The 15,600-nt window shown below is 36.6% G+C and overlaps 1 protein-coding gene across 2 annotated transcripts in view; it reads left to right on the plus strand.

Annotated features, from left to right (window-relative positions):
- The window catches only part of BRWD1 (bromodomain and WD repeat domain containing 1), a 58,789-nt gene extending 45,196 nt beyond the window's left edge, over positions 1-13,593 (plus strand). For both annotated transcript variants that reach the window (XM_054189143.1, XM_054189144.1), the window contains 4 exons: positions 393-628; positions 2,199-2,384; positions 2,864-3,844; positions 11,654-13,593. In XM_054189143.1, coding sequence (XP_054045118.1) covers positions 393-628; positions 2,199-2,384; positions 2,864-3,844; positions 11,654-12,801 — 2,551 coding nt within the window. In that variant the 3' untranslated portion in view covers positions 12,802-13,593. The remainder of the gene's footprint in view (positions 1-392; positions 629-2,198; positions 2,385-2,863; positions 3,845-11,653) is intronic.
- The last annotated feature ends 2,007 nt before the right edge of the window (positions 13,594-15,600 follow it).

The following is a 15,600-nucleotide window of genomic DNA, read 5'->3' on the forward strand; positions in this document are numbered from 1 at the left end:
CTAATATCCATACTGACAATCATATTTAGCCTATGAAGAGAACAATTGGTTTATTAAACAGTTAGCTAACTCCAGTGAGACTGAGTCTAGAAGGCATTCAGTATTAACTTGTTTGTTTCTCAGAGCAGAGAAAGAATGTCTCCTCTTACATAAGTTCACTAAGATTGTAGACTATTATTTTAATGAAAGTACTTAATGCTTATCCTTGTCAAAGTTAAAATTGCCCCACACCATGTTAGCTCACAAATCTAACTACCCTTCCATAAATCTAAAATCATATGGCATACAGTTACGTAAGCTTTCAGAGAGAAGTATTGTTAAAATACATAATTGCCATTATTTCTCATAGTTTTACAACCTGTGTTGCTTTTACTTCTTTCCCCTTTCACTAGAAATTTGAAGCAGAAACCATTGAAGTCTCAGGCAAAAACTGAATCTGAGCAGGAAGATTCTTTTACTCAACCTACCTCAAGCAGAGCTGCCTGTGTTGCAAGCCATAAAACGAATGCTAGCAATTACAACCATAGTTCCTCTGGTGAATCCTCTGATTCTGCATGCCTGGCGTCATTTGAAAGGAATGGAAAAGCTAGATCCACAACACTAACAAACTGTTCTGCATTATCATCAGGTCAGAAATGGAATCTGTTTCAGATGAGGATTTTCATCTTGATCTTATCTATGAATTGTCCACTAATGTTACCTTTCCTTTATAACTGACATAATTTGCAATTGCATTTTAAATTGTTAAACGAGGTTTGCATTTTTAATGTGAAATTTTTTTAGACAAGATTTCTGTGCAGTTTGGTTTTTGCATAATACAGAATTTTGTGTATTTTAATGGTTTTTGGACACTTACTACATTATTGAATGTTATAAAAAGATCTGTGTACTGAACATAGAAATTTCTGCTTTAAAATCCCATAGAATGCAGTAAGTTTACTTAACTTTTATTAATGAAAAAGCTTGCGTCTAGGATAATTTGCTTCTTACAGGCAGAGCTGTCTTGGTTGTATTTCTATTTTGCAGTCAAGTGGATGGGGTTTATTGCAGCTTGTATATGGGGATTCACAGCAAAGCCGAACTGAGTAAGACTGATAATAGGAAAAGTTCACCTGATAACTACATGGTTACTTGATGCTCTTAAGTCTTACCAAATAGAATAATAGAATTTCTTCATTTCAAGCAGCTGTTTTACAAAAGTCGTAGTGAATGGATGCCTCTTATTTGAGAGGAAAATGTAGTGTATTTGATAAATGGTACTATATAAAATACAGGTTATACACCCATATATGTTACATAAAAATTGTCATCCAAAATTAGCAAATGACAGAAGTTCCCCGAGACATAAAAACCTTCCTGTCTTTTCCTTCTTCCCCTGCACCTCACCTTTTCAAAGAATAAGAATGCAAATCCTGGTAAGAGAGATGTGTCAGAATATGTTTTGTGTTCTTTTTTAACATGCTTTTCTCTTAAGTCTGCTACTTGGAAACAGCTGTGTTATTTTACTTACATACAGGTTAAAGAAGCTTCCTATCACTGAACACTGGAAAAAATATGGAGTGGTATATTTCTGTAGAGCTATTCGATTTCATACATGTAAGACATTTGTGTGGGCAGATGCAGGCAGGATGCAGGAACAACCACAAAAGCACAGATTGAAGACAAAGAACAAGTTTAATCTTGATATCTCACAGACCGGGGAGTCTCCAAAGCAACACCTGGGTAGAGGCACGCAAGCAGGGGATGCGGGCAGCAAGAGAGTCCGTGTTAGCAAGGGCGTGCGTGGACTCCCTGTTCTCACTGGTATTTGAAGGGTTCAAACAGGCATATTTTCCCACTGTGCTTTGATCTTCTTCAACAACAGGCCAGGATTCTTAAGCAGCTAGATAAGGTGTCCCTAAGTCCGTCTCAGACTCAGTTATCTAAATGCAAGTGTTTTACTTGCAAGCACCCAAGACTGAATAACAATTAGTGTGATATATGTGATCCCCAGCACCCCAGGTGCGAGTAACTTGAGCGTATTTACAATCCTCCTCACCAGTCTTCTGTTGCTTTCCCAAACATTTAAGGCATGATAGTGTATTTGAAAATAATATCATGATGAAATTTTGAAGATTTACCATATCAGCAAAATGTAGCTTTTAAGGAAGCTAACTGTATGTTTAGAATTGTAATTGACAATTATTTTTTTTTAACAGAAAGTGAAATAGAAGGCTCTTTGGTTTCTTCATCTACTTCATCTTCATCGTCTACAAGTAGCTCAGAAGACAGCAAAGAAAGCTCTGTGGCTCATGTGTCACCTCCACTACTCAATGGTGTATGTAGAAGAAAGAACAGCAATCGTAGGATAACTAGAAATCGAGCTGCTCAGAGAAAACAAATAGGTAAGATTTGAGTAGTTCTTGTGATCAGCAAATAACACAAGTGTGTATAAATATATAACTAAATGTAATTAGTATTTTTAAATTGTTGTATATGTAAGGTACTAACTTTTTCATGGGTGGTAGTTCTGAACCTCTCAAAATACTACACTGAACTTTTAAAAAGATTTTTTTCATTACTTAGGGAAGGAGGACAGAAACGGAGAGCCTAGTGAGAGGGAATGTCTTGCAATGTTTTATATCTTCATGAAAGTAAAAGCAATAATTCGTAAAGAAGTTCTAATTTTCACTAAACTAGAATGGATCTGAAACTTATGACATAGCTAAATAATTTCTCTTGGCAAACAACAAAAGCATGTAACTATTATTAGGAGTATATTTCACTTGTCATGTCTGTGGGTTGAACCTGTTCCAGATTTGGTAAGACTTAAGAAGCTGCTACTTTTTATACTTAAGATATTAATCTCTCCTTTCCTTTACAGGAACGCTTCTTCAGGAGAATGGGAATACAAGAAAAACTGTCAGGAAAAAGTTATATGGAAGTGACTCTGAAAATACTTCGATGGTGACATCTGAGTCACTCAGTGGTAGTACTGGTAGACATAGAAAAACGCTACGCAGAAGTGCTGCTGTGGCTGCTAATAAGTTAAGGCTAATGAGTGATGTGGAGGAAGAGGTTTCAAGCTCAGAAAGTATTGGCATTGGATGCAAAAACAGAAAACTGCCTCACCGAAATGCCTCAGCTGCAGCCAGGCGAATGTTACTGGAGGGGTCTGAGGATGATGCAGCCTTAAAGTCTGAAAGTGAAAAAGAAACAGAAGAGCCGCTTACCAAGAGGAAAATTCTTTCTCAACCTGGTTCATCTGCTGCACGAAGAAAATTTGTTAGTGAATCAGAAAATGAAACTTCAGATTCTGAAACACGTTCACAGATGAAGCAGAAAAACTGGCAAAACAATGGTCATAACCAGTTACGTGGGACAGTCCATTCTGTATCTCCCAAAAGGAAAAGTCCCACCCTAGACTTTTCAGAGGAGGACTCCAAAAGCCATAATTCAGAGGATGGGAGCAGTCAAAAAGTTTCTGACCAGTCAACAGCTGCACATAATAAGCCTGCAGTAAGCAACTCTGAGGATGAAGTGGATTCTGAATCAGATAGATGGAACGCCAGAAAAGGAACTGGTCTGCAGCTTGCTGCCCCTTTGAAAAAAGCAAGAGTCTTGAGTGATTTAGAAGACACAGCAGAATCTGAAACAGAAGACAGAGAGGATGGGAGATTTTTTTTATTGGACACCTTGGTGCCAACTAGAGTTGCAGGGAGTTCAAAATCTGGACCTAGTGCCAGTTTCAATCACTCTTCTGATACAGAATCTGGGACAGATTCCAATAACAGTAATTATTGTGAAAGTTCTTCAAAAACAAAAAAGAGGAAGAGAAAAGGAAAACCGAAAATCGTTAGGAAAGGTAAAATTTTTCAAGTTAATGCATCTAACTCTTGATACTGACTAGATGAAGGAGACAACATAAGATTAATGACTGGATAATGATTGGGAGGATTTGGACTATGTAAATGTAATAGTGTTCCTTGTTCTAAAATAACTATAAATGGGGGAAGGAGAACTATAAGGTATGGTGATGATGATAACAGTGTCTAGAAAGTCTAGACAGATTTGGAACTGGGAGGTTACCAAACACAGTACTGAGAAAAAACTGTAATAGTTTTATGTAGTTCTATGGTATTTAGAAGTCCGTTCAGACTGAATGCTGGCCGTTGTTGTGCGTTTCAGGCAATACATTCTTCTCAAAAAAAAAAAAAAAAAAAAATTTGGCATGAAATCATGATTGTTTTTTCCATATTTAACTTGCGCTTGCTTATCTGTGTAGCAGTATGTAGTAACTAATCCTGCAATACCCATTCTGAAGTAATACTGCATGTGTCTGCATTGTGACAGTTAAATTTGAGGAACATTGGCTTTCAGGTTTGTTGGCAAAAACCTAAAGAATATTCTGAAGGGTGCTGTGAACGAGTTCTATGGTATGCAGCTTGAGGTAGCAGAAAATCTCATATAAGTAGATTCTCTTTCTTTGGCCTGCTCCTTGTTTCGAGAATTTCAGTAACAAAACCCCTCTAGTTTGTATTTCTGTTACCTTGAGTTTGTGAGTAAAGTAATAGTTCTTACTTTAGATTATCTTAATTTTCTGTTGAAATTTTCTGTGCTAAAGCAGACTTGCAACCATTATTTTCAGTTGAAGTAACTTTATTTTTATTGATGGTCTTTCAAAATTAATTTGGTTGAAAGGTGCTTTAAATATTCTTACTTTCATAGTGTATGTTGGAACCCGTAACTTGATTTGACTTTTGGATTTTATTCAGTCAGCGATGTGTAGTGTCCTTAAGACAGACGCACTTTGATGCTGCATTGGTAGTGTTCTGATGCATGTCTGGCTTCTCCCAGATTTAACATTTAGGGGGTTTGGGTGGTTTTGGGGGGAGAGGAGGGCAGGGGATGCTGTTACCAATACAGTGGTGATCCTCCTATTCCGTGCTTGCTTTAGTTCCATAGGTTCAGGGCTGTCTAAGCAGTGTTGTATCTATCTCATTGAAGCATCATGTCCCTGCTCTAGCTACATTATCATACTGATAAGACATTGCATGAGAAGATCTCTGTAAAGCGGTTAACAACAGCCAACTGAAGGGCAGAAATTCCAGATAGTTGCAGAAGCAAGTTTTACCATTCCACTTGTTTCAAGTTCTTTACTTTTTGGGGTTTTTTTCTGTAATTTTGTCCGTTATGCAAATACTTGTGTATGCTAGCTGACACATCATGATTTGGGGATTTGGTTTGGGGTTTTGTTTTTTTTAAAGTTTATCAGAATGATGCTGAGATTTATTAAAACAGGTTCCATACAATACGTGTCTTCATATTGTTAGGAGATTGGGCCTGACTTAAAATTTGAAAGACCATTGCCGTTTGGTTTAATCTTTCCAAACCTGTCACTTAATCACAGAGACCAGATTCTGAACCTCTGAAAACTCCTTAGGAATTTTAACTGGTTGGGGTTTGGGGATTCCACCCCCACCGCCCCACAAAAAAAAAATAATTGTGAAAGATCTTAAACACTCTTAAAAGACTTGACTTGACAGAATAACCATAAGTGGCAATAGATGCAGTTGGATCATTAGCTTTTTCTAAAATACCTAACTTTCTTCAAGTGCAAGTCGTCAGTATGCTTTACAGTGAGTAAAGCAAATTTTTCAGGCTTTGACAGCTCTCATGACTTGCAGTTATCTTAAAAAGGAAAATGAGTATGTTTAATGTGCAGGATTGTATTGTGTGAACTGTTGCACACGCTTTTACATAGTATTTATTTTTATTTGTAAGACTTCATTATATAGCTTCTGTTTTATTATTATGGTGCAAAGACTAATCTTTCCCAGTGGTCTTCCTCACCCACCTCCCTCAAAGTAGTCTGCATTGTTTAGCCTTAACACATGGGTTTACAGGAGTTTACTGCCCCACAAATAGTTATCAAAAGTCATTAAAGGAATTAAAGAAAAAAGGTATTCAAGCTCAAGGGGTTGTTTGGTTGTTTTCTGTACCAAGCATACAAAACAGAATTAAACTTTTCTGGCTCACATAATATTTGATCAGAGTTGAAGACTGTCACGTTTTGGAGCAAAAATTCTTATCAGTTGTGTTCAGTTACTTTCTACGCCACTTAATTTGACAATTGAGAAAAAGAGACATCTTCAGTACTGCATTACAAAAGAGTAAAATCTTTTTGTGTCCAAGCTGCTTCTTTTCCAGTGTTCAGTGTCAACTGAATGCTTCCTGGCCAAAAAATACGGTGGGAGAAAGGATTATTACTGACAGCATGTTTGGTTGGTTGGTTGGTTGGTTGTTTTCTTCAAGGCTGAGTAAACTTTTACCAGCCTTGTAAATTTGATTGTTTCACATTTTTGTGCCCTCTCAGGTAGTGGCTTTGATACACACTTGTAATGCAGCAGTTTAAGAATCTTGAGAACAAAACGATTGTCTCTTAAGATGAATCTATCTTGACAGTTTTCCACAAGGAATACCTACTTCTTTTGTATTGAAAAGATCTTAGTATTTGTAGCTGTTACACATACTGAAAACGTTTTTATGTTTTAATATTAGCAATGTGAAAGGATGGCAGATGGACGTGAGGAGCAGCAATAAAGAGCTGCTGAGTTCTGTAATTGGCTATTGAACTCAAGACATGTCAGAACTATGTTGCCATGGTCCCCTTCTAAAACTTAAGAAAATTGGGGTGGGGGAAATCCTGTAATAGCTTTATAGAACTGAAAATCTTACTTGAATGTGCTTCATATGTCGAAACTCCTGAGTCAAATATAAAACTTCTGGGTTTGGTGGTTTATTTTGGTTTGGTTTGTTTTTTTTTTTTTTTTGAGACTTGTACTATTTGAGAAAATTTGAAGAGACTTTTAATACAGCAAAAAGGGAAGGCTTTTCTACAAATATTTCATCTTGTGGGAATTTGTAGCTTTTTGAGTAGACAGTTGGTAATGTTTCCCTTATGAAGCTTGTCTAACATGTCATTTTTAAGGGTAAAACAAGACTGGTTACTTTTAAAAACTTTCCACGCACTTTTAGTGTAAATGCTTCCTGTGAAAAGTAGAAGCAGTCACTCTGGGTAGCCATCACTGAGCTTTTGGTCTCTTAGCTTTTCCTTTGAATGTTAACATGGATGTTTTAACTGTTTATAGTGTAGTGTTTTAAAGCTTGATGAAAATCTGGTTTCTGTTCTCTTTAACGGAATTCTTTAACACTCTGGTTAAACTGTAGCTTCTGCTGTATTGTGTACCTTTTATACCCATGGGTCTGAAATGTTGATTTGTCTTCCACGTCTAACTTGGAGCAAAACTCCTCATGCTCACATTTTGTATTGTTTCTTCTTTTTTTTTTTTGTTTTGTTAATTCTCATCCTTTTACTTTGGCCATAGCTTCTTTAATAGTCGATGTTCATCCAGTAGGTAAAACTGCCAATCAAAAGCAAATTCAGGATTGGTTCCATACGCAGTTGGTGCCAAACATTGGCAAGTATCAATACGTATTAGCAGTTAGTTGCCAAGCGCTGCATTCGTTTAACAATCATAATAACATTACCAAAGATTTTAATAAGATTCAGTAAGAAAATAAACAGTATATTTTTTACTTTAATATCCACCTTTTTGCTTTAAGGGGGCCTCATTTATTATGGAACAGTCTTAACTCATACAAAATGTTTACCATTCCCTGCCCTGTATAACCACCCAAAAGTTGAGGTGCATGCACAGCAGGATGTCATTTTTGTTGTTTTGTCACATTTGTTGTTTTACCAAAGCAACATGTCTTTTTAAAGCTCTTAAATGAAGAGACCCCATCCTTAAGGTAATCCTTAAGTAAGTATGGGGCAAGAGCGAGTATCACTAAATTTCTACAAGGCCATGCAATAAGCTCTTTAAAAGTCAGTAAGGATAAAATACAGTAATGCATACTTGCATCATTTGGGTCTCATTGCACAGTCACCTGCCAAGAGGGCTGAGTATACCCTTAACTTAGTAAAAAACTGCAGGTTATGTTTCCAGTATATACAGAACCAGATGGTTAAAGACATAGGGCCAAGTTTGAGACTTCTTTCATGTGAAAGAGGAAGATATCACTGTCCTATACAGTGTTCCTTATAGGCAGGTAATTTCCAGGCATTTAGTTTTCTTTATGTTGTGAGTTATTCCCACTGTTGTTCTGTTGAAACATTAGTTGTCCTGTATGTGAACTGATAGCTAGCTTTGGACAGTGTTTACTGTAAAACATAATATTTATTTTCCGTTTCAGCTTATCTAATCTTTATTGTATCTAATTTGAGATATTACCACAGGGCATCTGCTAATTTAAAAATAATTCTATAACTACCTTTCTAGCTCATTTTTCTCCTCAACAGTCAATAGATGCAACAACAGATGTGCTATTAACACAGCCTAGTTTACTGTGGTTTGCCAAACTGATGCATGTATTGCTCCTTTGTAAAGAGGCTGACAGCTGTAAACAGGATACTAAACTTGTTTGTACTTCTAAAAGTTATTGTTAGGTACTGCTGAAGTATGTGCATACTTTTATTTAAATACATACCTACAGGCACATCTGTATTTTTATAATATCTATTTTCAAATAAATATATATTCTCTATATATGTAGCTATATATCCACTACTCAATTAACCAGATAAGCAATTTATGTGGAAACTTTGCTTTGGTTATTTTTTTTAAATATATATAGTATGTATACACTACATACAGTATATTTTAATATCTAAACCATAGCATATATAGTGCTGTAATGTATATTATATTTGATATTTTTAATATATATAATAGATATACAGTATATAGCATGTTTTTTTATATATTAAAAAAACAACAAACAAAACAAACTAAAGCAAAGTTTTCACATAAATTGCTTAGCTAGTCAGTAGGGGTTGGGAAATATTTTGGGGGCTATAGTACAACCTGCAGATTAGCTGACTGTAGAGATACGGCTGGATATTCCTACCCAGTATTGCAGCCTGGACTTCCGGGTTTAGAGTTTGATGGCATGAACTCCAGGACAGCTTGTCACAATGGTAAACTTTTGATGGACAAGGCTTTCATATCTTGGTGCTGTTCTTTGAAATGCTCTCCCAGTTTTTGTGGGTAGTGGAGTTTGTTTAATCCTCCCTCTTCATGCCTGTGCAATCTGTTTGTACCTTTGCAGCATTTAATTTAGGATGTTCATTGTGTAGTTTCATTAAGATTTAATTAAAAAATAAGATGAGCTTTATACAAATTTGCTCCAAATTTAAGTTTTTTGTATGCAAAATATAGATTTAATATTCTGGTAGTGTGCTGCAGAAAGGCTGAATTCCTTTATCCTTTAGTCTTGCATTCCATTTTATGAATTAGCTGCTGGAACTTTGAAAATACACATAATCTGTTTATTATGATAAAAGCTTTTTTCCTCAAAACATGCATTTATAAACACCTAAGCACCTGTCTCTCTGAAACACTGGCTAAAATCATTGTGTGCATTCTTTTTTCCTTGTTTTACCTGCCTTTCTTGGAATAGTTCCAGGTGATGTCTTTAAGCTTTAAACATTTATTTCTTCAGATGGCCAAAGGGGATTATGTTAGCACTTGGCATTAAGGCTGGGCTGTCTTTTCCGCCTTTCCAAATTGCCCTTCTAGTACGTGAGCGTAGCTCAAAGCAGGTGTAGGGAAATCTTAATCCTAGGGTTGGGTTATACATTTCCACACTTAATTAACTGGTCAAAATGTCTCTTTGTACCAGTAACTTGTGTGTTGTTGTTTGCCACCACTAGCAGGTTATGATGCATTGTTACGTTTACTTACAGTGTTTTCCTGTTAAAAGTGTAATTTATCATGTTAAAGCTCTTTGCTCCTGCCTGTTCAGGTTTACCTTGTAACAGCTATGAGCAGCAGCCGTATGTTGTGTACATGTCTACTTAAAAGTATTGGAGGACAGTGTATAATTAAAGCTTTAGTTCCTCATTTTTTTTAATCTGTGAATTAGTTCACCTTTTACACAGCATTATGCAGCATTCGGCAGAAATGTATTCTGTTTTAGCCATAAAATCACACAGTACAAATAGTAACAGTAGTAGTGTTTGTGTATAATTTCTGGAGACTGTTAGAAAAGACGATAAGTTAATTATCCTTTAGAAACATCAAAATAGGAATATACTGGAGTAGTACATAAAAGGATTTCCATTGAAATAATGAACAGATTTGGTATCTGAAGAGATTTTTAATATAGGTGCTCACGGGACACAAAGTCAAATGTCCAGCTTAACTTTTTTTTTTAAACTTTCTATAATACATCTTCATTGCATTTATTCTTGTCAGTATTTAGGGAAAATGTTGTTCCTGTACTTACCTCACAGGTGAGGAAGTGGGGAACAAGAGAGTCCAAATGCCTTGCAGTGCTAACACTTCTGGTTAAGCTGTCCATAAGGAGCAAGGAACTGAAGCTCACTCGGTTTTAACTCTCAGGCTAGTGTTCCTGTGTGTGGGTGGCTGTCATTCTCAGCAGGCGTTTGGCCATTAGCGGTTCAGACAGGTTAAACAAAGTGAGCAAGACAAGCTTGTTTCATCCTTCTGCGAAGGAAGAAGAGAGAGTATGCCCACTATAAACTCCTCTTGTTTCCCTAAACTTCTACTTGAAAAAGTATTTAGCTGCTTAGTGTTGTGCAAACATGCAGCAGCTGCTGTGTTTTTCCCCTCTGCTGAGTACAGGTGGAGAATCATGAAAAGGAATGAGTTTCAGCCAGAACAAAATTGACTGTTATCAGGAGATAACAGATTAATACAATGTAGAGGCTTTAATGGAGCATATTTTTATAAATCTTGTGCATAAAATCAGTAACAGGTACAAAGAAATACTAGATGGGCAACAATCTTGGGAGAACTAACTTTGCAAAACACATTTAATGCCAAAAAACCCCAAAATTTTGCTACTTTATCAAGTCTATGCAAACATATATACTTCAAGAACTTCTGCTTTTAATTTTTATTGATACCTATGTGTAATTCTATTTAGAAGGTAAAAGTTTAAAACATTGATCTTCATAGCATCGTTCACGTTATTTACAGATTGAATATCTGTTTTAAAACCCAACATAAGAAGCAAGTGCTATATTAAAAATACTGGATGGAAGATTCACTAAGCAATCTTACTGTTTAAGTCGCTAAGGAACCTGAACAGTTTAAATGTTCTCTGTGTGAAACAATCTTAAAATTGTGAAATCCATCTGATGCTTGTGTCTACGTAAAATACTATAATATCTTTTTTTTTTTTAATAAAAGGTCTAAAATGTGTAACAATTCATTTTGAAAGTTTGTTCTAGTAAGAAAATGATAGTTTCTAACAATAGAAGTATTAGTGATATAAAAGCATCTGTTTGTTAAGTTAGGTAATTTGTAATTCTAAGCTAATTACTAGAGTGATGTTAAAGAATATTACTTTCAAATGCTTTAATTATCTCAATGCAAAAGAGTAATGCTGAGAGTTAGAAGTATGCCTGGGGCTATCTCACTGTATTTTTAGTAAAGACTTAAGGTAAATTGCCTGTAACAGCTAAATTAAAAAAAACTACGTTTTGTGTATTTTATTAAAGGTGGTAGTGTCTGTGCTTAATAGACTTATTATTTCAGGAATGTAAGTTACTAAAAAGAACTTTTAAATCTTTATTTTGTAGAATCAACATCTGAGGAGACTGGACAAAGTGCAAAAGTGCTCAGGAGCAGGACGTGTATCATTAACTACAAGAAACACATAAAGCTGTCTAACGTGACTGAGAAGAAAAATCCACGTAGATGTGCCACTTTGGCAGCTAATAAGATTAAGATAATGAGCGATACAAAGGAAGAATTATCAAGCTCAGAAAGTGTTTACACAGTAAAAAAGAACAGACGGCTTCATGGCAATGTGTCTGCAGCATCCAGGAAGAAACTGATTGGCAACTCAGAGGTAGATGCTTCCTTAAAGTCTGAAAATGAGAAAGAACAGCTTTCTGGCAGAAAAAAACTTTCCTGCCCTGAATCATCTGCTCCTAAAAGAAAATACATTAGTGACTCTGAGAATGAAAAAACAGAATCTGAGGCAGAGATAAAAGTGACTGAAAAGCAGAATGATGATAACAACAAGCAGGCACACAAAACAGTCTGTGCAGCAGCTCTTAAAAATCTCGAATACGACTCTTCAGAGGAGAATTCCACAAACCACAGGATGGAAAATGGGAGAAACTGGGGAAGTTCTAGTCAGTCAACTTCAGCCCACAACCATCGTATGAGCAACTCTGAAGAGGAGGTAGATTCTGACTTAGCTAAACACAAAACTAAAAATATCAGAGAAGTTGTAAATAGAAAATCTAGACCTGCTTGCAAAAGATCAAAATTATCAGATGACTTGAAAGAAACAGCAGAATCTGAAACGGGGGGGAAGAAAGATGAAAAAAGCTCAGTATCAGAGAATGTGGAAGCACCTGGGACTGCAGGTAGTTCAAAAGCTAGTTTCAATTGTTCTTCTGATTCAGACTCTGAGACTGATAACAGTATCTATAGCGATGCCACAGAAACAAGAAAGAGAAAAAGGAAATCGGAAATTGTTAGAAAAGAAATTAACAATTCCAGCTCACCTAAGCCTTCCAGAAGACCCCAGCGAAGGAAACGTTGGAAACCTAACCAAGAAAATGACTCTGAAGATTTGGATTACACCAAATATAGAAGAGCTAATCGTCGTTCTAAGATAAGAACTCGGAACGGCGGTAGACGGACTGTGAGATACGACGATTGTGATGAGGACGATGATGACAGAGGTTTAGATGATGTAGATTGCAAAACGTAACCTTAAAAGGAAAAGCCAGCCCACTTTTTTTTTTTTATGGTAATAGCACTAGAACTCATGATGGATGCTGGCTCTTCTTTGTCCTACATTTCAGGGAATATATTTATATTTTTCTATGAAAAAGTTATGAATGTGATTAGATGATGACTTTCTCCTTTTCATATTTTGACTTGCACTTGCCTGCCCATGTAGCAGCATTTAGCACAGATGCCAAAATGTGCCTCATTATAGGGGCAATTTTTTGTCTTTATTGGTATTTTATTACATATAACAAGAGTTAAAAAAAAAAAAGTTAAAACACTGCGCAACAGGTTAATAGCAGTATGTTGAGTATTATTGTTATGGGTGCTGCAATGGAATACTACCTAGGTCATACAACATTCAAGAACAGATTTCAAACATCTCTAATGCTGTATGAAATCATATACAATAGTAACAGGCTTATAAATAATACTATACACTATAAAATCTGGCGGATGCTAGCATTGCATCAAAAGAGTAATGAACGGTCACTAGGCTAACAACTTTACAACTTGTATTAGTACAGATGTTAAATGTTCTGTACTTCTATTACTGATAACATGCAACTAGAACCAGTTACCAGTGAAAAAGCATATTTGCCAATTAAAAAGGCGTATTGGTGCTGGTGAAGAGAGGATTTATGCTGACAGGTAGTACTATCATTATTAATGTGACTTCTATACTGTAAACTTAAGAACATGAAATGCAGGTGAACTCTTGGGCCTAAGGGGTTTTGTGTGTTTTCTTTATAAAATAGAAAAACAAACAAAACACTTGTTCTGTTTTCTTTATGCGTGAAAAGCTTGAGGTGCAGGATTCTTACATTCCAGACCTTTTTGCTACATTTCTGTTGTTCTTCCATATTTAAACTTTTAAGTGCTTTTATGTTAGAATTCTCATTGATTAAAACTTAACAGTTTCTGATTATTGCAGTACATTTCCTATTTTTGAGATGTTTGAGGTGGCTGTAGTTGACAAGAAATAATTCATGCGTGGAAAATAGGAGCGAATCTCTCCAGGAAAAATGTGTAAATTCTTGATTGGCCACATATCAACTACGAGAAAGCAATGCACCTCTCAACTTGTAGCTTGCTTTTCCCTGGAGCTCTGCTAGGGGAAGCCCCACCATCACTGCCACCAGGAGGAGCTTGGTGATCTCCACTCCTGGTTTCCTCCCTCTGCTTTGCTGGGTGCCTTTCTCACAGTAAAACTCTGTGATTCCTGATCTCGCTGTTCAATACGAAATATGCTCAAGTATGAGCTTTATCCTAAACCAACTCATTTTAACTGAAATCCCAAGTTTTTGAATTAGTTTTCCAGCAGATTGGACTGGTAGTAGCATCTGGAAGGGTTTGGGGGGAAAAGGAAAAAGTGCAGCTGCATCATCGCAGTCGCTAATGCCAGAACTGCCTGTGCAAGTGGAAGTGAAGTGATGGAAAAGGGAGTCCCACGTGCCGCCTGCCAGTGGCTGGTGAAAACGACTTCAACAACGTTGCTGATGTTATGTGCCAAAAGGTGTATTTACCATCACATCATTTGGTATCTCAGTATAGAGAAATACTTTTTTTTTTTTTTTTCCCTTAAAGCTTCTATAAGAAGTCCAAAAATAAACCTAGTTTATATCATTCTTGCCCCAGGAATTTTCTTTATTTGGAGCATAGTCCTTTAATATGATATAGTAGAATCTTGTAAATTCAAGATAGATGTTTATCTGAATTCTTCAAGTTGGTTTCTAAAATACAAACACAGTTGTATTTAGTGATGAAACTTCAAGGTGGCTTTGTGTATCTTACCTTTTAGGGGTAACTTTGTTAAAAGAGAGTAAGACAACCAGTATTTTTATATTACCCATAAACTGTGAAGGCATTGTTCAGCAGCTGCTTATGATCAATGTTCTATGGAGCATCACCTCCGCTATAGGAATAAATACTGGTCTAATGGCTCTTAAGTGAACGTCAGAGTTTTTATTAAGTTTAAACAGCCAAGAGTAGGCTGGTAAGTTCGTACTCCTAATTCAGGCCTAGATTTAAAAAGAGTTTTCTTTTTCACCCTTTTTCAGCTACTGTATTCTCTGCTGTACTGCCCTCACGCATGCCATGGTGAAAGCTCGGGCCTCCGTATCCATACATCCCAGAGGGAATTGCTGGCATAGGGACCCTAACGCTTTCTTTTCTAAGCAAAGCAAATGCTCTTTTGTACGTACAGACAGATTCCAAAGAGCCAGGAGGAGGAGAAATGACTGAACTGGAAAGGGACTTTTTCACCCTCTGAGAGTTTGATTTTTTTTTTTTTTAATTAATTTAATGCTTCCTGTTACCAGAACTGGCTCTTTGAAGCCTTGTGGAAAGCAGTTCTTTTGTTTTCCTGATAATTTTAATCAGTCCAGCATTCTTTATTTGGTCTATCTGTGCTCAGGGAAGTACAGTGATGTGTAGTATACCTGTAAAAGTAATACCTTTAAATAAAGCCACTTAACGTGACACCTTTGTAAGCAGGGGTGGTTTTGTTTGCTTGCTTTAAAGCAGGACACGAATGTGGGGTAGTGAGAGAGGAAATACTAAAAGCAGGAGAATCAAATTCTTTAATATTAAAAGACTTTTACGCCGTACGTGTAGAAGCAGACCTAAGTAAAGCCATACATAACCCTGTCGGGTCGCTGCGGTGTGTGAATTTGCGCACCTCCGCTCTGGTCCCCGCCGTCCCCCCGCTCCTCTTCCCGGCGGGAGGCCGGGAGAAGCCGCGCAGCGAGACGGGAGAGCTTAGCTGTCGAGTCCCCCT

Source organism: Rissa tridactyla, chromosome 1 (assembly GCF_028500815.1).
Source record: "Rissa tridactyla isolate bRisTri1 chromosome 1, bRisTri1.patW.cur.20221130, whole genome shotgun sequence".
Taxonomy (NCBI): domain Eukaryota; kingdom Metazoa; phylum Chordata; class Aves; order Charadriiformes; family Laridae; genus Rissa; species Rissa tridactyla.